Genomic DNA, 23,856 nt, shown 5'->3' with positions numbered 1-23,856 from the left:
GGTGTGTCTGTCTTTATTGCCATGTTAACATGGCCCAGGCACGAGCCCCGAAGGTGAGCTTCACCGGTTTTGGGGCCCACCTCCCCACTTACTTGGATATGACTTTAAATCAGTCAGAAAACCTCCAGACACCTTTTCTGATTCATAAATAACGGTCTAACTGTTGTGGACACAAAATGAATAATTGTGAAAGCATTGTGTAAGCCGTAAGGTACTAAAACATTTCTGTTGTGATTGCTACTGAAAAAGAAAACACAGGAGTAGAGGCTGTAGTGTTGCAGATTTGGGCCGACAGTGTGAGTCAGAGCTCTCCAGCTATCAGAAAAGACCAGCTTGCCCACTTGCCACCCCTTAAGCTCCAGGAGAGAAGCCCTTGAGGGAAGGATGTGATGCCCAAGGGTAGAACTCCAACCAGAACACAGCAAAGCGGTCAGGATCTTGGTCCCACGGGTGGATCAGCAAATCGCTGTACTGGCGAGGACCAGAGCTGAACTGCAACTTCTTCTGTTTTTTACAGTTTTATAGATTCTAAAGCCACTAACTAAATATGGAGAATTCATTTGTGATACTATTTAGACTATGAAGAAAACACACACTTTAAATTGGAATAATTTATTATTCTAACAAAAGTACAAAGTATGGAAAATTAGTGTATTTGAATCATTTCAGAGAGTAGAGAAAGTTTCACACTAGCAGATTTCGGCTTTTAGCACCTTTGAAAAGAAACATTCAAAGTTAAGACAAGTGGCAGGACAGGCTCCTGACTACCTTCGGTGATGACTCCTCTGACTTAGGGTGTGCAGGTCACAGAACAGTGTGGTCATTTGGTTTTTTTCTCTACATTTTGAGAGCGCCACAAAAACACTTAAAGAGAGTGAGACAGGTGATCACTGACTAGATGGCTGGTGGTTAGAAGATGGAAGAGAAATGCTGGGACAAAAGGAGAAAGATCACAGGCTGGACAGGGCGGTCAAATGGACAGTCCAAAGGCGCTGACAATGCAGTACATGGTCTTGTTCTCCCATCGCACAGTGCAGCTCCCTGCGGGAGGAAGGAGGCGGGTTAGGACAGAAAACTGGGAAGAACGGGGGCCTTCCGAGTTCTCACCATCGTGTACTTAACTCTTTGTGGCCAAAAAAGAAGGCTGGCCAGTCTCTCTTCTATCAAATGTTTTAAAAGGTGACTCTAATAGACATGCATTCAAAGACAGGAAACATCCAAGCACATATTTCATAAAACAACGCTTTGAATAATCTAGATCTCAGCAGGGTCCAGGCACCGCAGAGCCTTCAGGGAAATGCCCGTGACGAGCCTTCACGAACGGAGTGAAAACCGTACGTACCATCAGTAGAGCTGTCCCAGAAGCAGGAACTTGCCGTGTGCAGGCCCGCTCCGTTCTTCTGCATGATTACACAGGTCACTTCGATAAAAGCAGACTTTTATTAGAGAAATATACTTGGCGACACAAATTCCCTTTTGTCCACTTTCATTATATAGAGAGAGATCACGTGGCTGATGTTCATGATAAAAATTCTAGGGGTAGAGTGCCAGGTCCTAGGACATCAACAGATCACCACAGGCTTGTTCTAAAAGCATCAGATCGGAAATGCTGGTACGTCCCTGCGTTCCTGCAGCCCCACAGGCCGGGTGGGTGGTTACGTGCACAAGCCGAGTGACCTGCTCCTACCAGGAACCTCCTCTGAGCTCAGGCCACGCTGCTCCCCTGACACAGACTCGCCTCTGATCCGTATTTAAAGAACCACCACCAATATAAACAAGAGGCGAAGATTCATTACCAATGTATTTGAACGGTTTCCCCAGCTTGGTGAGTTGGCTTAAGGTTTGCTCCACTACGTTTGTGGTCCACTGATTCACTTTGCTGTGCTGATAGGTGTTGCCACCGATGGCACGTTCTATGGCCTGGAAGACAGAGCACAGCTGGTCACTGTTAGCAGAACACGCCAAACACCTCCCAGCCACTCCTGAGGTTAGCACAGTTAGTACTGCACCCTAAGAACTGCTGAAATACAATTTGCATAAAGTGTAAATAAGCTTATTTGTAAACACGAGGACTCCTTTGCAAATGTACCTTTTGTTCTAACAGTGTTGTATTTCATTTGAATGCTTTATATTCAGTTTTAAAAATATGTAATTATATGGGACTTCCCTGGTGGTCCAGTGGCTAACACTGTGCGTTTCCAATGCAGGGGCCCTGGGTTCGATCCCTGCTCGGGGAACTAGATCCCGCCAACTAAACAGTCCGCATGCCACAACGAAGATCCTGCATGCTGGAACTAAGACCCAGTGCAGGGCTTCCCTGGTGGCGCAGTGGTTGAGAGTCTGCCTGCCGTTGCAGGGGACGCGGGTTTGTGCCCCGGTCTGGGAAGATCCCACATGCCGCGGAGCGGCTGGGCCCGTGGCCATGGCCGCTGAGCCTGCGCGTCCGGAGCCTGTGCTCCGCAAAGGGAGAGGCCACAACAGTGAGAGGCCCGCGTACCGCAAAAAAAAAAAAAAAGACCCAGTGCAGCCGAACAAATAAAAAAAAAAAAAAAGAATTATATAGCATCTGATCTGTCAAGTTTTTTAAACATTTTGACTGAATTTAATGTTTGCTGTTGTAGTTACTGTCTGGAGATAAGGAACACGTTTTCTCCCTGCTGAGGCTAGAAAATATCTTCCTTTGCCTATTTCTTTCTTAAAAGTACACCAGAGATAGAGGAATCTTTTGTCGGTTGTACAACTGACAATGTACAAACCTATCCAAATAATCATGTATTGATATTTACAAATACTTCCTTTACCCAGCATCTTCTGGGAATGTTACCACAAAAGTACATTTTTCAGAAAACTAAAGAACTCCTCTATCTATTCCACAACTTAGTTTGTGATGAATTTTTTCTTTATTATGAAATTCCTTGTCTCCTTTTCTGTGCTGTATTCTGCGTGGGTTCACCCTGTGTGCTTCAGAGGGTATTCAGGAATACACACGGTCCCTGGCCCCAACTCTTGGTCCAGCTGGTAATAAGGATAGTCCCATTTTACGGTTCTCTGGGCCTTTTATGCTGGTGCCTGTGTGCCCGCTTCTAAGCAGCTTTCTTTTCTACTCCTTTTCTAACTTGTGCTGGAGACCAGAAAACTGAGTTTTTATGACACTTATGACCTAAAATAATAACATTCAGTGAGGGCTAAGTTCTGTCCTCAGACGTGGAGAGAAAAAGTCCCTGAGTTGTATACAATGGTGACAGACTGGGGTCTACGGCCTGGGGCCTAGCCCAGAGACCTTGGTTTTGAGGAACAAAAGCCACCTACAGTCACGCCATATTCTAGCGCTGTAAATTCCTAGTCATCCTGGGACCTGAGCGGGCTGCTGCCCCCACAAACTGGCACAGCTCTTCCGCACCCTCTGCCGTGTCCTGCTCCCTCCCCAGCTCAGAGCTGAACCTGGGACCAGGGTGGTGATAGCTCTGGGTGTCCCCAAAGAAGTAGGGGCTGCACTCGAGCTAAACCTCTCACTCTGGCAAGTCTCCCCACACATGCTTCGGAATTCACTGTTTTTCAGGGAGGGAGGAAAACCCTCCGCTAATTTTGTACCCATCCAAATTTACTACTACCCAATCCTTAAAATAGCCGAGTACAGAATTAACCTTTTGCCTAGAGGCAAAAAAAAGCTGAAAGTAACACCACACTGTAACTTTATGCTTCCAGTCCTTTATGCTTCCAGGGAGACTGGGAAGGTCTACTTGCAATGGTACTTGCTGCCTGGGAACCAAGTCAAAGACAGTGAAGAAAACAAGCAAGGCCCAAGGAGGCTTCAGGATGAGCCAACTCCATGTCTGAGTTCTAGTGAAATTCACCCATCTTCCTGCTCCCTACCATGCTCCTAAGAAACACTTTTTTTTTTTTTTCCTCAAAAAACTACAAGGACTTCCCTGGTGGCACAGTGGTTAAGAATTTGCCTGCCAATGCAGGGGACACGGGTTCGAGCCCCAGTCTGAGAAGATCCCACATGCCGTGGAGCAACAAAGCCCGTGCGCCACAACTACTGAGCCTGCGGCTCTAGAGCTGGCGAGCCACAACTACTGAAGCCTGCACGCCTAGAGCCTGTGCTCCGCAACAAGAGAAGCCACCACAACGAGAAGCCCGTGCATTGCAACAAAGAGTAGCCCCCGCTCGCCGCAACTAGAGAAAGCCCGCACGCAGTAATGAAGACCCAACGCAGCCAAACATAAAAAAAATTTTAAATGACTAAATTTTTAAAAAAGAAAGAAAAACAATGACAAGCAAACTGTTATAGATCCTGAAAGCAAGTAGAAAATCCATGCCTGATGTGGAATAATACATACAGCAGAACAAAGTCATTTTGCTTTTTAATGGTGTTCACAAAACTAGGCTGTGGTTCTTCATCACTCTGCCATTAGTCAATAACTTGCATTAATAATAATTTGCATTGGAGTCAATTCCAAATCACATATATAACCTCAAATGGTATTGGCAAACTTAGATCATCTAATAACCGTCTTTTAGCCACTGGCTTCATTATGTGCTCAGTGTACCCAGGGAGGGAAACTGACTAGGAAAACGTTTCTGGCCTCCTTCCTGCCCCAGGCTGCCCCCATGCTCAGCACTAGTCCAGCCACACCCACCTCCCCTCCAATCCCTCAAACACCACGCACACTCCTTACCACAGGGCCTTTGCACTGTCCACTGCCTGGAATATCTGTCCCCCCCTTTTCACTGAGTTAACACTCCTCTCATTTTCTCAGATTCCAGCTCTGAACTCACTAGGTGGGTTAATCCCTCAAAGCACCACATACCGTGGCAGTTACCACACAGGGAATGCACGTTTACATTTTCCAATGTGATTATTACCATGAGTCTTTGATGCTAAAAGGTTATAGAATCAAGCCTTAGTAACATTCAGTAATAATGCTAGTATATAAAATGTCCTGTCTCATTTAAAATATATAATTTACATAATATGGGAGAATTCTTTTTTGTTTTGTTTGGTTTTGGTTTTGGTTTGGTTTTTTGCGGTACTCGGGCCTCTCACTGTTGCGGCCTCTCCCGTTGCGGAGCACAGGCTCCGGACGCGCAGGCTCAGCGGCCATGGCTTACGGGCCCAGCCGCTCCGTGGCATGTGGGATCTTCCCAGACCGGGGCACGAACCCGTGTCCCCTGCATTGGCAGGCGGACTCTCAACCACTGCGCCACCAGGGAAGCCCCAAGGGAGAGTTCTTATCTAGATATTCATTGAAGTAAAAACTGTTATTTGAAATGCCAAAACACACAGGCTCAGTTGAAACAATTCCAAGACAGTATTTAAAACACATTATTTTCACTCATATAAGCCATTAATCAAACATTGAAAAAGGGAGCATTTCTCCTCTTACCTCTTTTACAATGTTGCTCACTTCATCAACAACAAAAGCAGTCTGTAAGGAAGAAAATTAGTTAAGTTTGATTGATTTAAAAGATCCTTTTCCACTGCACTGATTAATGCAAATTTAGGTAATGAACATGATTTAGAAATGAAGACCTTAGGAATAATCTAACCAGGCTGTTCATTTTACTGAGGAAAACATTAAGTAGCTCTCTGAGGATCACAGAGCTAATGAGAGGCAGTCAGGAGACACAGGATACATGTATACGATTTAAAGGTTTTTTGGTTTGTTTTTGTTTTAATCATGCCATGACCCAAAAGACTGACTTCACCTTAAACTAAAATTCAATCTCTCCATCCATTTCTGCTGGCCGCTAGGATGATTACTATAGAAGTTTAATGAGTTACTTGACTTTTATATAAACTAACTGACTCTTTCCCTGATGTAAACTTGTTAGGAGGCTTGAAACTTAAGACGTTTTGTTTGGGGGGTTTGTTTTTAGCCACTGTTTGTGGTAAGATACACCATGACTTTACTGTTTTCTGTTGGTATTTTCTTTCTCAATGCTGTCCTACTTCAGGACTGTACAGCTAGCTGCTGGCACAGCCATTCCCCGCCAGTGTGTCGAGGTGAGCTGGGAGGTGGGCTCTCAGCAGGAATCTAGTGCCAGGAGTTTATATAAATGGCTTTCTTTTTTCTTTCTTTTTACATATGGTACATCTGAATGGGTACAAGATTCCCTCTGAATCCTGGGAACCTTATTTCCGGAGCTTTGCAGATGCTTTCCAGAGGGCAGCCCCAGGCCCTCAGTCCATGTACATCCTGGTGACATAAAGGCAGAGAGTTCAGCAGGGCGTTTTCCTCCCTGCCGGGCTGCTGACCACTGTGGCCCTGTGCTAGCAATGCCCCTTTCTTCCCAGGAGGATCAAGAGCTGACTGCCTGAAGCCCACCTGCTGTACTCAGAAGTCATACTGGGAGACAAAGCCAACTCACCCAGTTAATGAAAATCTGCAGTATCCTAGATTAAATTATTTCTCGAAGTTTAAAGGATCTTTCCAAGAGACTTCAGTGATCCTAAACCATACAGGAAAGTCCCTGTATAACTTCCCATGTGGTTGAAATATGAAAAAGGGTGAGGGGCATTTCAATGGACTTTTCATGGAAAGTACAGCAGTTGTACAGAATCCACTGGGCAGTTTCAGTTTCTACAGGAAAGTCGAACAATGAACGGAGAGTAGAGTTATTAATACAAAGATCCAGGTATCTACATGAAGTTAGAGGATATGCAGAGGCTGTTAGGAGGAGTGGGGTGGATTAGTAAACGCCCAAAGCGGGCCTACTAGAAAGAAGGGAGTCATGGTCTCAGCCTCCCAGGGCTTTATCTTGTGTAAAACACAGATCACTCTGTTGGGCCCTTTCATTTCTCAGATATGCAGTTGAGATCTGAAATAATGAAGTCACTTAGCCACCTCATTGGTGAGAGCCAGAATTAGAGTGCAGAGTATTAAAATGCCAGTATTAAGGACTTCCTCTATATTGCCATTTCCTTTCTTAAAAGTTACTCATATTCCTATAATACAAGCCATTTTGCAACATTATATCAGTGCACAGTTTACAGGCGTCTTTCCTTGACTCCCTGCTCCTGAACTATGACTTCTCCTAATTATTCACTTGATTGCTGCCAGCATTCAGACACTGATGATGACACTACCACAGACAGTTTGTGCTAGTTCGGAAATTAGATAAAATCTGAAACTCTTAAGGTCAGTCCTTAAGCCATATATATATATATGTATTTCCCTCAAAACATTCCTGCTTAGACTAAATTTCAAAAATGGTAAGATAACCTGTTATTTTTGACAGGCTGCATAATAAATAGGACTCCATTTATTTGTATTTCAACAAGAATTATTTAGTGAGAAGAAAAATGGGCAGCTATTCTATAAGAGGAGCACCCATCAGCTTTATTCCCTGAATGCTCGTAAGCTTGAAGGAAAGCCATGAAACGGCGCACGTCATTACAGCGAATGTCGTCTGCTTGGTAAATAACTGTATGCGCTACCCTGCTTCTTCGTTGGGGCAGTAAGAGATGACTCTTCTCCCCTCACAGATAGGGGCTATCTTACTGTTGTCTCAAACTCAAATGAAATGGGAGTGACGGTGGCCTCGGTGGGCGCTGCGCGCAGCACCGAAGAACAGGTGTGGAAACGAAGACAGGCAGCTTCTCCTACTGGGCACGTCTGCTTTTTGCGCACAGCCAGAGGATCCAATCCTTGACTGAAGGGACTTGAGAGATGTGACTGTACATGCGGGTCACTCTGGAGTCTCGCGTGCATCAGCGACACACAAGGGGCGGCCTTCAGTCTTCCCCACCCGCGGGCGGGGGTCTGAATCACGGAATAAACAGAGCGAGCGGCGGCGCTCTCTCGGGGTCGGGGGCGTGGCGGGCCGGGGTCGCCGGGGAGGCGAGCGGCGCGGCGGGGGGTCTCCCGGGAGTGCCGCCGGCACAAGGCGTCCCAGGGCTGCGGAGCCCCCTCCACGCCCCGCCCCCCGAGCCCCGCCCCGGGCAGGGCGACGACGCCCTGAGCCGGCCCGGCGGCGGGTCACCGCGAAGCGCTCGGCAGGGCGTCGGTGCCGTCAGCCTGCGCTGGGGACGGCCGCTGCCCACGTCTAGACGCAGCCCGGGTGCCCGCACAAGCCCCTGGCTGCCGCCGCCCACCTGCACCCGGAACTCCCGGCCTCCACCCGTCCCGTCGCCAACCCAGCGGTTACCTCCTCGGCAGCCTGGTAGTCTTCCATCTTCCCTTCGGCGCCTCGCCTCCGCCTCCCTGAGTGGAGCGCACTGCGCAGGCGCACTCAGGCCCCGCCCCTCGCTTCTGGCCCCGCCCTCCTTTAGGGCCCCCGCCCACTCCCGCCCTGACCCAGTTGCCAGTACAGCCCCGACCAGCCCGGCGGCCGTTGGGGGTTCGCCTCTTCTCCCGTGCTGCCGGAAACGACGGTTTCCGCGGGAACCCGCCAGGGAATCCCGGCAGCTCCCTACACCTCAGCAACGAAAACAAAACAAATGGACAAAGCCAGTCCGGGAGGGGAAGAGTCGTCCTGGCCCCTCTCTCCGGTTCGTACTGTGTGGGTTAATTTGAACGTTCAAGCGAGTTTGGACACCTAGTAACAAACTGTAAAGTAATTTATGAACGTGATGGGCTGTCTGAGATATTGTTTGCAGTCCCCTTAAGGATCCAAGGTTAGGAAACTTTAGCTGTGAAGGAAACCTTCCTTTGGGGAGGTAAATTTTCCATATAAATGAGATTTTTTTTTTTTTCCTACAGTCACCATTAAAAAAAAAAATTGGGGGGTGGAAAACATTGTAAAATGCTGCACACTTCCTGACTGCCTTAACCAGAATGACCTAGACATACACTTAACTTGTCTACAAAGGTCTTTATAAAAATTAGTAATGGGGGCTTCCCTGGTGGTGCAGTGGTTGAGAGTCCGCCTGCCGATGCAGGAGACACGGGTTCGTGCCCCGGTCCAGGAAGATCCCACATGCCGCGGAGAGGCTGGGCCCGTGAGCTATGGCCGCTGAGCCTGCACGTCCGGAGCCTGTGCCCCGCAACGGGAGAGGCCACAACAGTGAGAGGCCCGCGTACCGCAAAAAAAAAAATTAGTAATGGCGCTGGGCACTGATATGGCGCTCTCCAGGAAGGGCTGGGATATATGTACCTGCTTGCTTGCATGTGATCTGAGGCTAAAACCTTTGACTTTGGGGGCTACTTTTTCTGTTGTTTTTACCACACCCTCAAAGTCAATCCGTCCCTTCTTACCTCTCTAAAGACCAGTAGCTAAAACCCACTTCCCATCCTTCCAGGAAGGGCTGACCACAGGACCCTGAGACTTGGTAGAATTAAGCTGCAGAGCCCACACTCAGTTCATCTGCAACCCTTGTTTCTGTGCTACAGAATCTGCGTTCCATGCTGGCAGAATCCGTTTTATTCACTAATGCGTCCCCTGCCCCTTCCATTGTACCTGGCACATGGTAGGTGCACAATTAAAATTTATTGAATGAATGATTTCCCTACACATTAGTTCTGCCTCATACCCAGTTGCAGAGAACTGGGAGTGGAGGAAGAGGCAATCGCCTGCCTCCTGGGAAAGGGGGAGGGGGAGAGGGTGAAAGACACAAGACTGCCCTGCCCTGGACACCTGGCTTGAGCAAGGGGACCTGCTGGGTGGGAACCGGCTGCCCTCTCACACCTGGTTTCTGCTTCTCAGATTCTGAACTCTACCTTTTGAGCTTTGTTCCCTTCCTGTTAATCTGGCTTCGATTCACCTGTTCCAGTGTTTCAGCCTCAAGCCTCAGTCTACATGGGATTCTAAGTCTGGCATTTCTTTGTTTTGTCTTCCTCACATTCCCAGCTTCACCTAAGATCCCAAGATCCCTTATCAGGTGTCCTTCTCCATCACTTGACCCCAGTTCCAGCCCCTCAGCAGCACCACACTCCTGAGCCAATCAGGGGCCTTTTCACCCTCTTCTAATTTTCTTCTGCTCTCCTAGGGTGGCCCCGCAGGCCCACTAGCTAAGTGTGTTAGCATTATGTGCAAAGCAAGAGGGAACAATCCTGAGTGAGGTTTGGGACATCTTTTCTAAATTGTTCCATAACCTTTTAAGAATTTCCTAATTCAAATGAGTGTCCTGAATGGCTGCTGGGATAGTGCATTAGTAATGCTTAGATCTTAAGTTATACTGTGACTGAAAATCACCAGCATGGGCATAAATCAACAGAAAACATGTAAATGTGAATTTTAAAAAATTTTACATGACTTTAGCTTATCTGCATTGGGTACCACTCTCCAATTTTAACTGTCAAAGAACATCATTAAATGATCATAATACCTGCCATAGTTATATTGAGTCTGCCCCAGAAATGGATAAGTTGGTCTGTTTATCTTCAGAGCTATTTGTTCACTTATTCAACACACATGACAGTAAGCACTCACTTTGCTGCAGCCTCTGAGCTGGAGTGGAAGCTACAGAGTTGACTAGGATACGGCCTTGATGGAAAAACTTGAAAAACTTATCTCTGTCCGTGGGAGGATTTGAACTCTCTAGGCTCAGTGATGTTGTAGTGCTTGGAAAAATGCAGTGCAGGGGTTGTCTTCTGCCCGACTGATGTACACTCTGCAGGGCTAAGGAATTTACAATCACTATGGCATTTGGCCGTTGACTAGCTGCCGTTCCAGCACCCCGACTCTGCCAAGAATGAATGTCCATTAGAAGTCCGGGAGTATAAACACGCTGACCCAGGGCTGCTCATGAATCTCCTGTATTTAGCCATATTTTAGGATAACGTTTAGGTTTCTGTGCAGCGAGTAAGTGGAGTGGATCTTGGATTTGCTTTTCAATTTGGGGCTTAGCCGCAAGTTGGCAGATGTTGTGTGCTTTCTTTCTTCGAGGCGAGTCTCTTAAATACACTGTTTAGAAATAAGGATTGTTGTTGTCAATGCCTTATTTAGCGAGTGTGGGCCAAATAAGCATAGCCCTGTCACCTCAACAAGTAATATCCACGGCCACGGTTGGGTCTCCCAGTGCTGTCTATGCTCTGCAGCCGTTTGCCGTCCAAATCCAATCCTGGGGATGTTCGAGTTTTCCTTCCTCTCCCTGTGCCTAGGAGTGTTACTGAGATGTACCGTGGAGTCAGGCTGAGTCACTAATGATGATGATGAGGAAGATGCCGATGGTGATAATGGTGACTGCAAAACACTCCAGTGTGAGGAATGTAACGTTGTAATGGGGAAGAAAATAAACTTGTGACTGACACAGATCTAAAGTGAGAATCCTGTGCTGAGAAGTTACATGCTAACGAGATTGGCTAAGAAATGCCTATATTTAGGTCTGCTGTCAGTTGGGAAGCACGGGCACAGTGGGACTGAAATACCTCTGTACCAACTGGGAATGGCTGTTGCTCTGAACCCCTAGGCTCCCTCTTCCTTCCAGTCCTGCCCACCCCTGCCCCTTCCCTGGGACCTCATCCCAAGATCCAACAACTAAAGGATAATTCGGGGCATAGCAGGGCCGCCAGCGGGCATTTCTTCTGCCCAATCATTTCATGCTGTGGTAGTTATTAAATAGTTTATCAGTTCTGTGTATATGAAAAAAACACACACACTACATCAGTCAGCATAGGCTAGGTTAGCTGAAGAAACCAATGACCCTAGACTCTCGGTGGTTGGCAACAACAAATGTGTATTTGTCGCTCGAGCTACATGACCGTCAAGGGTCTGCTGTGGCTCTGCCCGGTGTGCTCTCCACGCATTGGCTGGGACCAGGCTGATGGAGCAGGCTTACTGCAAAGTCAGTGAGGGAGAGGGAAGGGGGAGGGGACAGCGGCCCCAGTGCTGGCTGGAGGGTGCCGCTTGTAAATGGGCACGCTTCGTCGTCCAGAGCAAGTCCCTCGGCTGACCTGGGTTCATAGGGCAGGCGCACTTACGGGAGAAGAATGCTACAACCTGCCGCACAGCATGCTGAAGGCTTCCCTTGCTGATTTATTGATATCACGTTCACGCGCTCTTTGCCTGACTCCCGCCCATTCATCAGCCTGACCACTCTCCCCCTCCACTGCTACTCTGGTCTAATCCCCAGGCCAGCCCTGTGTCACCTCACTTCAGTTTCAGATGTGATCTGTTTCTACCCATTCAGTTTCAACACCCAGGTAGATCCTATCTTTGCCAGCTCTCCCCTGCTGTCCACTGTAGCCTGAGGCCATAGGTCAGTGGTCTCCAAACTTCTGTAATCGTGCCCATCTAGCATGAATAATTTTTGAGTGGGTAACTCAAAAGTATGTTTATTTCAACTGTGATATGTTAAACTACAAATCCATTTATTTAATATTAATAAAGTTTAAGTTTTATCTTTTTGAAAATAAATATAAAAAGAAGTTCTAATGTTTTCTTAGTATATCCTACTGTTATGGGCTGAATCGTGTCTCTCCCCAGATTCATATGTTGAAGCCCTAACCCCAAGTGCTTCGAATGTGACCTTCTATATTTGGAAATAGGTGTATTTAGAGACCTATTTGGGGTCTTAAAATAGGTAATTAGGTTAAAATGGGGTCCTTAGGGTGGACCTAATCCAATACGACTGATGTCCTTATAAGAAGGGAATAGGACACAGAAAGGCACAGAGAAATCAAGTGAAGACATAGAGATAAGATAGCCATCAACAGGCCAAGGAGCAAGGCCTCCGGAGAAAACCAATCCTGGAAATACCTTGATCTTGAACTTCTAGACTCCAGAACTGTGAGAAAATAAATTTCCGTTGTTTAAGCCACACAGTCTGTGGTAGTTGTTGCAGCAGCCTTAGCAAAGTAATACACCTACTTTGGAAATAATTAGTCTAGGATACCCTCATTCTAAAAACATTTTCTTCCAAATACTCCTAAATGGATTCACTTACTATCTTATGCTGCAAAATAGTAATACTACTACTAAAGAAACAGCAGTTATTATTTATTAAGGATCTTCTTAGGCCATGGGTCCTAGACCACGATCACAGTGACAGTGCCTGACGTAGTAGGTGCACAATAAATATCTGTGAATGCGTTGAATGAACTGTAATCTAAGAGAGAAGCCTGTGACCCTCCCCAGGAAACAAGCTCAGAGAGGCCAAGTGGTTTGCTCAAGGTGACTCAGGTCTGTCCCACCCCAAAGCCGGCCCTCTTATTTGGTTTTTTTTCGTGATACGCGGGCCTCTCACTGTTGTGGCCTACTCCCGTTGCAGAGCACAGGCTGCGGATGCGCAGGCTCAGCGGCCATGGCTCACGGGCCCAGCCACTCTGCAGCATGTGGGACCTTCCTGGACCGGGGCACGAACCTGTGTCCCTTGCATCAGCAGGTGGACTCCCAACCACTGCGCCACCAGGGAAGCCCTTAAAAGCCGGCCCTCTTAATTCACTCTTCTTCCCTCCTGTCATGTTAATCCTCCTACCCCACCCCTGCTCCTCACCTGATGGAATTTCCCCATCTCAGGTGGGCATCCTTAGGCCACAGAAGAATGAGATCTCAGAACCGAAGAGCCGAAGGGATGATCAAAGTGAATCTCACTTACAGCTGAGGAAGCCGAGGCCCAGGAGTATTTGGAGAGATCTAGTGATTCCCAAGGCCACACAGCATACCTTAATCTTGGTCATCAACTGACTCGCCTGAATCATAGTCTCTCAATTAGAGTTTATACTAGTTCACCCTCGAGAGTGAGTCTGAGATCCTCAAAAGAGACCGTTAAGGGGGAAAAAAAGACAAGTCCACAGAGAGGGAGAAGATATCTGTGATATAAATATCTGACAAAGGACTCATATCCTGAATATATAAAGAACCTGTACAAATCAATAACAGAAAGATAACCCAATAGCAAAACAGGCAAAAGACACGAACAGGTCCTACACCAAAGCAGATATCCAAATGATCAATAAACGTATAAAAAGATACCAAATTGCTCAGCTACTCTATACATCAGGGAAATGAAAATTGAAACCATAATGTGATACCACTATACACCCACCAGAATGGATAAAATAAGAAAGGCAGACAGTATCAAGTGTGTGGGAGGATGTGGAGCCCCCGGAACTTGTTGCCAGTAGAGGATATAAATTAGCTCGACAGCTTTGGAAGACTGTGTGGCAGCATTTGCTAAGGTTGAACGTACACCTAACCTGTGACTAGCAATTCCACTCCCGGACACATAACCAGCAGACACGTATACAAATATTCACCCAAGCGTTGGTAGCAACACTATTCATAACAGCCCAAAATTATAAATAGCACAAACGTCCATCAACAGTACCATAAACAAATGTTTTAATCTGTTCATACAATGAAATACAACACCGCGATGAGAATGAACAAACTATAACTACATGCAATAGTATGAATCTCATAAACACGCTGAACAACGGAAGCCAGGCCAGAAAATTGTTAATATCGTATGATTCCATTTACACAAAGTGCAAAATCGGGAGGACTAATGAATGATGTTAAAGGTCAGGCTAGTCGTTACCTTTCGGGGGAAAGGTGTAACTGGAAGGCCTATGAGGGGCTCCCGAGATGCTGTTTAAGTTTTGTTTCTTCATGGGGTGCGTTCACTTTGGGAGAATTTATCAAGCTGTGCTTATGATTTGTGTCATATTCCATACGTACGCTATACTTCGGTGAAATTTACCCCCCAAAAGCCCACGCCCGTCTTGTTATAAATCAACTCTTGAGTTAACAGCTGTCTTTGAGATGTCATTACATTAGTCATTTACACTTGAGGTCAATGGAGAAACCCCTTGCAAACGTGGAAACGTTTGACTAATTGAAGCCTCTAGTCTCTTTGGGGGTTTCTTTGGTCTGGGTGAAACATTGCAGTAGCATCAGTGTGGTCTTTCCTCCACCAAAAAACATACACTGTTGACGTACAAGAGCGCCTGGGTGTGGTTTCAGGTGGCTTTGCCCCGGGGTCCTTGGCGAATGGGGGTTAGTAGCCACAGAGGCACTCAGGGCCCGCCTGCCCGACAGGAAGGAAAGAGAAATACGTCAATTGTTCTAGCATGAAGAAAAATTGACTTCCTTCTCCAGAACGAGCTCCCCTGGTCTCCTCTCTTGAAGCTGAGGCAAAGGTAGGCTGAACACCTGCGTCCAGCCCTTCGGGCAGCTTGTTTTAAGGGTGGGGTGGATAGAGATTACAGTTTATATAACTTCTCTTAAACTAATGGCTTTGAAAATGTAGGAAATAAAAGCAATGATATATCAGACAAAGGATAACTTGTAATTTTATTGAATAGCATACATTTTAAATGTAGGATAAGAATGATTTGAATGGAAAGGAGGAATACTTTAGAGTTAGTTAAAAAACTAAACCAAACTAAAGCAAAGAACACTACCCGAAAGCTATACGGTGTGAATTTTTTCTGTGGGGGTAGAGAGTATTGTTTGATTTCCTTTTTGGTTTGTAAATTCTTATACATACAGTTTATTATTGTTTGGCTCTGAATCTACTTCACAGATTCCAATTTTTCGATCCCCCATAATCTTTAGTTTGGAGGTGGAACATAAATGTAATTTTAAAATTAAGAAAATTAAGTTAGCGGGGTCTAATTTAAATGTCTTGCAATTCAGCCTCCTTAACCCCCAAACAGAATTTCCTGACAAGAGGAGAGATTATGAGAAGAAAATGCATGTTAGATATTAAGTATCTACTGAGACGTTAGAATTGGTATAGAAAAAGATTATTTAGCCAAGATAGTAGAAGATTCTATGTTCTTAACTTTCCTGTCTAAACAAAGCATAAGACTTTGGAGTTAAACAGACCCAGATTAAAGTGTTACTTTAGGTAAATTACTTAATTGCTGCAAGCCTCACTCTCCTCGTCTGTAAAATGGGTATCCTTTCATCATAAGGTTGCAACGAAGACTGAGATTGTGTGTGTAGAGAACTTGTCAAACTGTCTGGTCCAGAGTAAGTGCCACATGTCAATAAACAGTAGCAGTTGGTACAAAAAAAGTGTAGCAATAATTATGAGTAGTACCTCCTGTATATAACAATATGATAATATTAATTCTCATCTTTTTACTTTTCCATGAGAAAAGGTCAAGTTTAAGCCTGAAATATCATGGATTTCTATTTCAGTGTTTAACTTTGATTCTAAAAAGGCATTTGGGGGTTTTTTTTGGTGGCAAGATATCTGTGTGAATGAGAAAGAATAGACTCCACAGTGAATGCAGGAACCTTCCAGAAGGGGCACCCTTTCCACCTTCTCCTGTCTCTTGTAGGTGTCAAGTTTTCTAGGCTTAAACCCACGAACACACAACGTCATATATTAAGGACAGAGTTTTGAGGGACCTGAAGCTTATATGATGTCTGGAGACTTTAAGAAAACAAATACAAGATCAGGAATTGCAAATGAAGGGGGGAGAAGCCCAAGGTCACTGGCTTCCTGGAAAATCCACCTCTGGTTCAGTGACCAGAGAGACAAAGAATTTGCAAAGGCTTGTCTCTCTTTCCACGTCACACTTCCTGAGGGACACACAGGTGAGTTGTCTCACCTTTGCAAAAAGGAGCCCATCAAGCCTGTGAGTACGAGGCCAGCTTGAGCTGGAACCACAGACACAAGAGCCGCCTTGCGTTCAGCTCCTTCCTTAGGAGGACGGACTGGTGGTCCCTGCGGCTGTTCCAGGCGTCCATAAGGAAAGTCCATGTGCAAAAAAGAGATGACATTTTCAGGTGAAGCTGCAAGGTCTGCGTAGTCACTCAACTTTTCCCCTGCATTCGAGGCAGAAAGTATTGTGGCTGCCTTCGGAGAAAACTGCAGCTTCTCAAGGAAACAGCTGTGGTGAAACACAGCAGCGGAGGGTGCAGTCTCTGAAGCGACGGGGGCTGTGAGCCTCGCTCGGCTGTGACTTTCAGCCTTGGGCACGGTCTCTAGTTTGCCTTGAAAGTCTGGGTGGCGATGACCGTCGTGTTCACACGCAGGCATGTCAGGCATGTCGCCTGATCTGCCGCATTTCCCTCCATCACAGGCAGGGGGCGGTGCTTTCGTTCCTTTGATGTGATGACCAGCTGCTCAGAGGTGATAGATATTTAGATGAAAGGACGTGGGGACGGCCTGCAGATAAAGAGCGTTTCCTTTCCTGTCCTCCTTTTCTCTTCTTGCCCTCAGTTTCACGTTTCTTGTACTTTTCCCCCTCATCAGATCTAAAAAGCCGAAGTCAATTGGCTGTTAGGCTGAGGAAAGCAAGCAAGCGTGGTTTCAAAACTCACACGTGTTTAGCGACTTCCCTGGAGGTCCAGGGGTTAAGACTCCGCGCTTCCACTTCAGGGGACGCGGGTTCGAGCCCTGGTCGGGGAACTGAGATCCCGCAAGCCGCTCGGCCAAAAAAATTTTAAAAACAGACACGTTTGGATGTTCCTTTCCCCTGGCAAAAGGGGTCCCACACGTTTCTCCCCTGGGACTCTTTCCGGGCCCCTCCCCTGCCCCCCATCCATTTCTGCTCTCTCCGTATGCAGTGAATCACGCCTTCCTCTGAGCGGCCTCCTCTGTAGATCCTCATGTGTTTATACTCATCCTACCATGTCGTAACTTATTCGTTCGCATGTCCATTTTCTGGCTGGAGTGTGAGCTTTTTGAACGCAGAGACTGGCTCCTACTTATTTTATATCCTCAATCCCTGGCACATGCCTGGCACACACAAGGACCAATGAAATCAGCGCTATGGATCAATGCACTAATCACCAAACCGCGTTGGTCTGGATGCAAAGTTCCACTGGGACACAGCACGACCGGCTACCGGCGAGACGGAAATACGCGGACTGAAGCACTGTGCTGGGTTTAGGAGGGGCCCCTGCTGTCTCAGTCCCTATCGGTCCCAGAGAAATGGCTTGAGTCCTGCTTTGGGGCCTTCCTGTAGGGGCAGAGGAGGAGCAGAGAGGACGAGTTCTGAGTGCTGCTTGCTTTGTTCCAGCTGTTGCTCTAGAGCTGTACCCAGATGATTCCAGAATTGGGGTTTGATCCCAGGTTGTCTGACACCCAAACCTATGCTGAGATGGGATGGATTGCTGTGAAGTGCTTCTCCAGGTGGCTCTGGGAGACTTTTTCCTTCAAAGTGGTGCTTTGGTGTAGGTTTTATTTATTTTTAAATTGTTAGATAAAATTAGACTGGTAGATGGGATACTGTAAGACAAAGGGCAGTCACCATTTCAAATGTACAAAAATGCAATTGAGAAAGGAGGTTGGGGCTAGACTCAGCTCCATGTGGGTGAGGACAGAGCCTGATTCCAGTTCTTGGGACAAAAACACAATTTAAGAATTTGTTGGGTGCGTGAGAGAGTGACTAAATATCATCATAGAAAAACCGAATCTGGGAGATTTCATTATTCAAGATATGAGATTGTAAATTTCTGCATGAGATCATTAAACTAAAATACCTTTCTGTGTGCTTCTCAGATTTGAAATGACTCAGATTTCCCGATGCTTTCCAGATGTCTGAAGCCTGGAGCTTTCTGAGATGAGTGTTGTTTGCTCACCTGACTGTCCTTCCTTCCTGCTCTACTCGAATTCATGCTTCCTGCTTTGGCAAGTAAACCCGCATGTTACAGTATTCACTGGGTTTCTCAACCCCAGCGAAACATTAAGGACCTATTTGCTGGGTGATGAGGGGTCACTAAAAACCAATGGGACCACTAGAAGGACACTTGAATCAGACAGAAAGAAGTCCGAGTCATGATAGAGAAATACACAAAGGAAAACGGGGTCATAATGAAGAAGCAATTTACTGTGCTTGTAAATAAGGAGAAAGTTCCTGAATTAGTCAGCAATTAATCTGGGCCTTGAAAGATTAATAATAATAATGACGATGATGGTACTATTACTACCACCACAGTTAACATCTGTCAACGGCTTATTATATGCTCACCACCGTGATCTAAGTACTTTATGGGTAACAACACACTTAATCCTCAGAGCAACTCTAGGAAGTGCGTGTTGTCATTCTCCCTACTTTATGGGCAAGGAAATTAAATCCCAAGGGGCTTAGGTAACTTGCCCAGCATCTCGGCAGTCAGGAAGGGGCAGAGCAGAGCTGCTCACCCAGTGAGGCTCCAAACCCTGCTTTGCAGACTGTTCCCCTCACTGCCTCCGAGGAAATTAGATTTTGGTAGGGAGAGGCAAGAGCAGGAGTGAATGCATGGAAAAAGAAAAGTGCATGATGTGTTCAGGGAGCAGTCTCGGATGTGTCTAATTTGGGAGCATTGCAGCATTCTGTGGGAATTAAGGATGGAGGAGTAAGGAGGAGGCCAGATCAGCCAGGGTGAGAAAGGCCGTTTCGTAGTTTAGAACTCACGTGTAGGCGGTGGAGACCCTGGGCTCCTTTCCTGGGGGAGGAGTGACATATTCCCACCTCATCCTTGCTCAGTGGACTGTCCCTCACCCTAGAGATGTTCCTCTCCTTCCTCAGACCAGCTCCTTTTCTTCTCCCGGGCTCAGCCATGAAGATTTTCCTGTCCTCTCCGGTCACCAGTCTCCCTCTTACTCACCATCCATTCAGTGCTGTCACTCCTGTTCCCACTGGTCGGCTGCAGGCTAATGGACACAGCCAGTTCCGGACCCCATCAGTTGCTCCTGTTACCCACTTTGTGTTCCAGATGCCATGCTCACACCTCGCTCCCTCATCCCAGCATAGGGCAAGGAACACGCCAACTGATTTTAATAGATTTCATAGAATTCTTTTACAATCTCCACTTTTTGACTCAAAAACATCAGAGAGATCAAAGCATCCAACAGAGAAGTCTATTTGTTTTATCCATGTTTTGAAGAATATGAAAAATAATCCAGGGTGGCCTCTAGTTTCCTGCTAGCGTCGGTGACCAGAACTGGAATCTGTAAAGATGGACCTTAGCTTGCTAAGGCCACCAGGTGGATGGAATTCTCTCTTACTTTCTTGGTATTTACCATGGGCGCAAGCTGCTGGCTAATTAGCTCCATCTGCCACCCTAGAAACCTCTCTTGACTAGGAAAAAGTTCACTAAAAATAAATAAATAAATAGTTCTAAAAAAAATAAGTAAATCATTGCCATAAGTCTCGGGCACCTTGTCTTGGATAAATAGACTATAGGTGAAGATTAGTTTTAGTGAATTGGGTTTGAGTGATTTGACAGGTGGATTACAGAGTCAAATCTCCAATTTGGCTGTTGATATAAAACGTAGAGGAATGCAAATGCCAGCCTACCAGGGGTAAAGTGCAGAAAGAACTCCAGATTCTGTTCAAGAGGATTGAAAAGATGCCATTGAAATAACTTGGATGATTGCTGTTGAAAGAGAAACTCTGAGCTCTCAGTTAGAACCTGGAAATCAGACCTGGAATTGCATAAGCAAATTTACACTCAAACTAAAACCCCAACACAGCTGAAAACAATAAAAACAACTGACCAGTCCTCTAATTTCCCCACCCCATTCTCCTAAAACCCAATAATATGTTGAAAAATGAACAAGAGAATGATATACACAGTTTAATTTGTAAGTGACCTGAGAAATCATTGGATTCTCTAGTTTAGTGGTTCTTAAACCCCAAGGACCCAATGCTCACCCTTTATATGAAATATTTTGTAGTTCACCTTTTGCTATCTGGAATTGGAATTCATGTATAATATAATTTACCTACACCAATAACAACAACAACAATAATACGTCATTACTGTAATAAAAGAAGAAATAAAGGGGCAGTAAATTATAAGAATATAATATGTACTCATATATGTAAACTACATTAGAAGACACAGTGAAGTTGTCAAATGTTCGCATACATAGAATCACATTGACTAGAACATCTACAAATGCAGACCATTACCAGTATTATGGCATTAGTGATTCAAATACTACAAGCCATGCTGCCCTTGGTGATGCAACTCTCTGAAATGATCAACAATTTTTGTTAAAGTTCTAAATGAAACCAAGTACAGTCTTTCTTCAATTTACATAATAGTTGCATTCTGGAAAACTCAGAGTATGTGAAAACCCTGCAAAATATACTTTGTGTTTCTATGAGTTAAATTCTATTATCAGAAAATTATACTTTTTTCCTAGTTGAATTATCTGGTAAGATAGCCAACATTTGTATGGGAATGCAAGGTAACTCTTTGTCACTGTGACAACCAAAAGCACCCCACACATATCTAGAGGGAAGCGTGGTACTGCCCCTACTGAAAAAGCCTGAACAAATCCAAATAAGATGCAGCACCTGTTCTTTCGATTTATCAGAACTATATACACCCCTTTGATTTGGGGTTTTGTTTCGTTCTGTTTTGTTTTGCCTTGGTTACTAGGAAGCTCAGAGATACAGCTAATGCTCAAGTACAGTGACTGTTTCACTGCAGGTTCCTGGTAGAAATCGTCGGCCCCTTTTCGCTCTGGTTGCTGTTTCTCTGATTTTAATCGTCCTCTCTGTGCTTTTATTGTGAGCTCCATCATATTCTTGTGAGAAGTAGGATAGAGTGTAAATCACCAGTCATTAAGTTCCGTATCCTAAGCACCTGAACAGTGCCTGGCACTTGGGTGCTTTATCAACATTTACTGAATGAATGGGTGATGGATGGATGCTGGAAACGAGCTCAATTTCACTTTTCTGTAAATAGCAGTGGATGGCCACTAGGGGGAGGAAGAGCGCCCACTCCTCCCTGCAGACGGCTCTCTGAAGCCACAGGCATGCGTTTGGTAGAGAACAGTAGTGTTTTTAAGTAACCGAATCCTGCATTTCTGGAATGGGTAGGGCCTTTCCCCCTGAAGGAGTGAACACTGAGTACTGCAGGAGCACTCTCTTCCAGCCCAGGGCTGCGCTGCTTCTGCTGGACAGCAGAGTCCAAAGGCCACAGGGAGAGAAAGCTCAGTGCACAGATCACAGGTTTTGAGCCAACTGCAAAAATCTTCATTTAAAACACTTGAGAATCAGACAAACAGGATAGTACTTGGCCTAGTAGTAATGGTTAATAGGTTAAAATAAGAAAAAAGCAGGAAGAACCGAGGGCGTGATTAGAAGAAATAGGCTCATGACGTTGGTGACACGGTGGCTAGTTTGCACTTTACCACTGAGCACTTGATTACACGCTGTTTCCCAGCACTCTCCTCTTTTTTTGTGTGGTACACGGGCCTCTCACTGTTGTGGCCTCTCCCGTTGCGGAGCACAGGCTCCGGACGCGCAGGCTCAGCGGCCATGGCCCACGGGCCCAGCCGCTCCGCGGCATGTGGGATCCTCCCGGGTCGGGACACGAACCCGCGTCCCCTGCATCGGCAGGCGGACTCTCAACCACTGCGCCACCAGGGAAGCCCCAGCACTTTCCTCTTTCCCAGAGACTCAGAGCCTTGGGGAGCTCCGTCTATTCATCTGGAAACGCGGGCCCAAGGAGGGGTGTGGCTTTGACTCTGGTGGGGCTGGAGCCCCAAGTCCTTGTCCCTGTCTGTCCCTGTCATTTTCCCACCGTCTACATAGGACACCTTTTGGGAGCAGGCACTTGGGACTGCTTGGCTGGAGACCAGAGGCCAGGAGCGTCTCCTGGCAGCCCTGGGCTTTCCTACTTCTCATGCAACCTCTGCAATTTGGGTGGGCCACATATTTTAACTTTATCCTACAATAGAGAAACTGACAGATAGAGAATCCCTTAAGCCAGGGGTCCTTAGCCTGTAGGTCCATGACCTTGGACATGAAAAAATTTTACATCATTGTTTTCATTAACCCATAACTAAAATTTAGCATTTCCTGCAATTATGAGTATAGGCACTGAACCACAGTAGAACTAGCAGGACTGGTGACTGCCACAAATAGCAATCACAGATATTTTTATGCCACATTGTATGTTGCAGGTATCTGAAAACATTGTTTACGATCATCACTACTCTGAATTAGTTGTTAGATCACTGCTAGATTTCATGCATCAATGGACGCATCTATTACTATGTTATAATCTTTAAAAATTTCAGTGTCATCGATTTCCTTTGTAATGATGTATTTTATTTTATGCACTTAAATACAGAAGCTTCACCAGATGACCAAAGATTAAGAATCTCTGCTTAAAGAAATGATTCCTTAGGGTTCTATTAACTTCTCATTCATTGATTTGCTATGAATCATAAATTAATATAATGTACATTTCTGTTGCAGCCGAACGAAGGGAGTTTAGCTTCTAAAGAATTGAAAGGGAGTCTTATTACTAAGGAATTCATGTAGATTTGATAACAAAATGGCATTCTAGAAAGTGCATCAATTAGAGCTGCATTTTCTGCTTTTCACTGACATGCATCTATCCAGTGCTTTGTCAATTCAATGCCATCCTCTTGGTTGGGGGGAAGAACAGATTGAAGGTGATGTGTGTCCAACGTCACTGCTGGCAGAAGAAAGTAGGAGGAACGTATGCAGCACCTGGCAACTAGCATTAACCAGAAACAAGACCCCAGGCATAAGGCAGCCACTGAAAACCATTAAAGACCATAGATAATGGGTAGGTTGAGGTTGTGGTGATATCCCTTTATACATCCTTAATTGATTAAACAGTTTATTTTTGAGTCTTGAAGTTAACTGTAAAAATTACAGTTAGCAGTTGAGAACATGGTTGTTCTAATGTACTTTCAATTAGGATGATGTACGTTAAAGATACACCTATATGCCTCTAATCACTCAAGATACAGAATTCATATTAGAAAAATTCAAGTGTGTAAGTTTGAGGCTTTTAGAAACACGAGAAGGCCAATTTAATAAAATTTAAAATCTTACGTTATCATCATGGCAGAAGATGCAAAGATCTGTCTGTGTAGAGCATTTTGTGTCTTCTGGACTCATGCTGCAGTATAGGTACATCAGCCAGGAAAAATGATGCCATTTTTATTGTCTTTTCTACAGGTATTGAACTGGCTGGGCTTTTAACCATCATTACTGCTACCTGTAAACATATGAAGGGGAAGGTTGA

General features: G+C 45.6%; 1 protein-coding gene across 2 annotated transcripts; it reads right to left on the bottom strand.

Annotated features, from left to right (window-relative positions):
- Positions 1 to 593: 593 nt before the first annotated feature.
- DYNLT1 (dynein light chain Tctex-type 1) lies at positions 594 to 8,202 on the bottom strand. 2 transcript variants are annotated; one of them, XM_060029701.1, is made up of 5 exons: positions 8,155 to 8,202; positions 5,391 to 5,432; positions 1,797 to 1,920; positions 1,343 to 1,420; positions 594 to 1,041 (listed from the first exon to the last, which is right to left on the bottom strand). In XM_060029701.1, the coding sequence occupies exons 1-5, from the start codon at positions 8,179 to 8,181 to the stop codon at positions 971 to 973; spliced, it is 342 nt and encodes a 113-aa protein (XP_059885684.1). In that variant the 5' UTR covers positions 8,182 to 8,202; the 3' UTR covers positions 594 to 970. The 2 variants fall into 2 exon arrangements, with proteins under 2 accessions (XP_059885684.1, XP_059885686.1); XM_060029703.1 differs by lacking the exon at positions 594 to 1,041 and having other exon boundaries at positions 1,345 to 1,400.
- Between the last annotated feature and the right edge of the window lie 15,654 nt (positions 8,203 to 23,856).

This window comes from Delphinus delphis, chromosome 14, assembly GCF_949987515.2.
Source record: "Delphinus delphis chromosome 14, mDelDel1.2, whole genome shotgun sequence".
Taxonomy (NCBI): domain Eukaryota; kingdom Metazoa; phylum Chordata; class Mammalia; order Artiodactyla; family Delphinidae; genus Delphinus; species Delphinus delphis.
The sequence above is the reverse complement of the archived record's forward strand: the minus strand, read 5'-3'. Positions and strand labels throughout refer to the sequence as shown.

Excerpts from the sequence above, each read along its gene's own strand:
- DYNLT1 (XM_060029701.1), bottom strand. The coding sequence starts at position 8,181 with ATGGAAGACTACCAGGCTGCCGAGGAG. Across the intron at positions 5,433-8,154 it reads ACTACCAGGCTGCCGAGGAG|ACTGCTTTTGTTGTTGATGA; the intron begins GTAACCGCTGGG and ends TCTTCCTTACAG. Across the intron at positions 1,921-5,390 it reads TGAGCAACATTGTAAAAGAG|GCCATAGAACGTGCCATCGG; the intron begins GTAAGAGGAGAA and ends TCTGTCTTCCAG.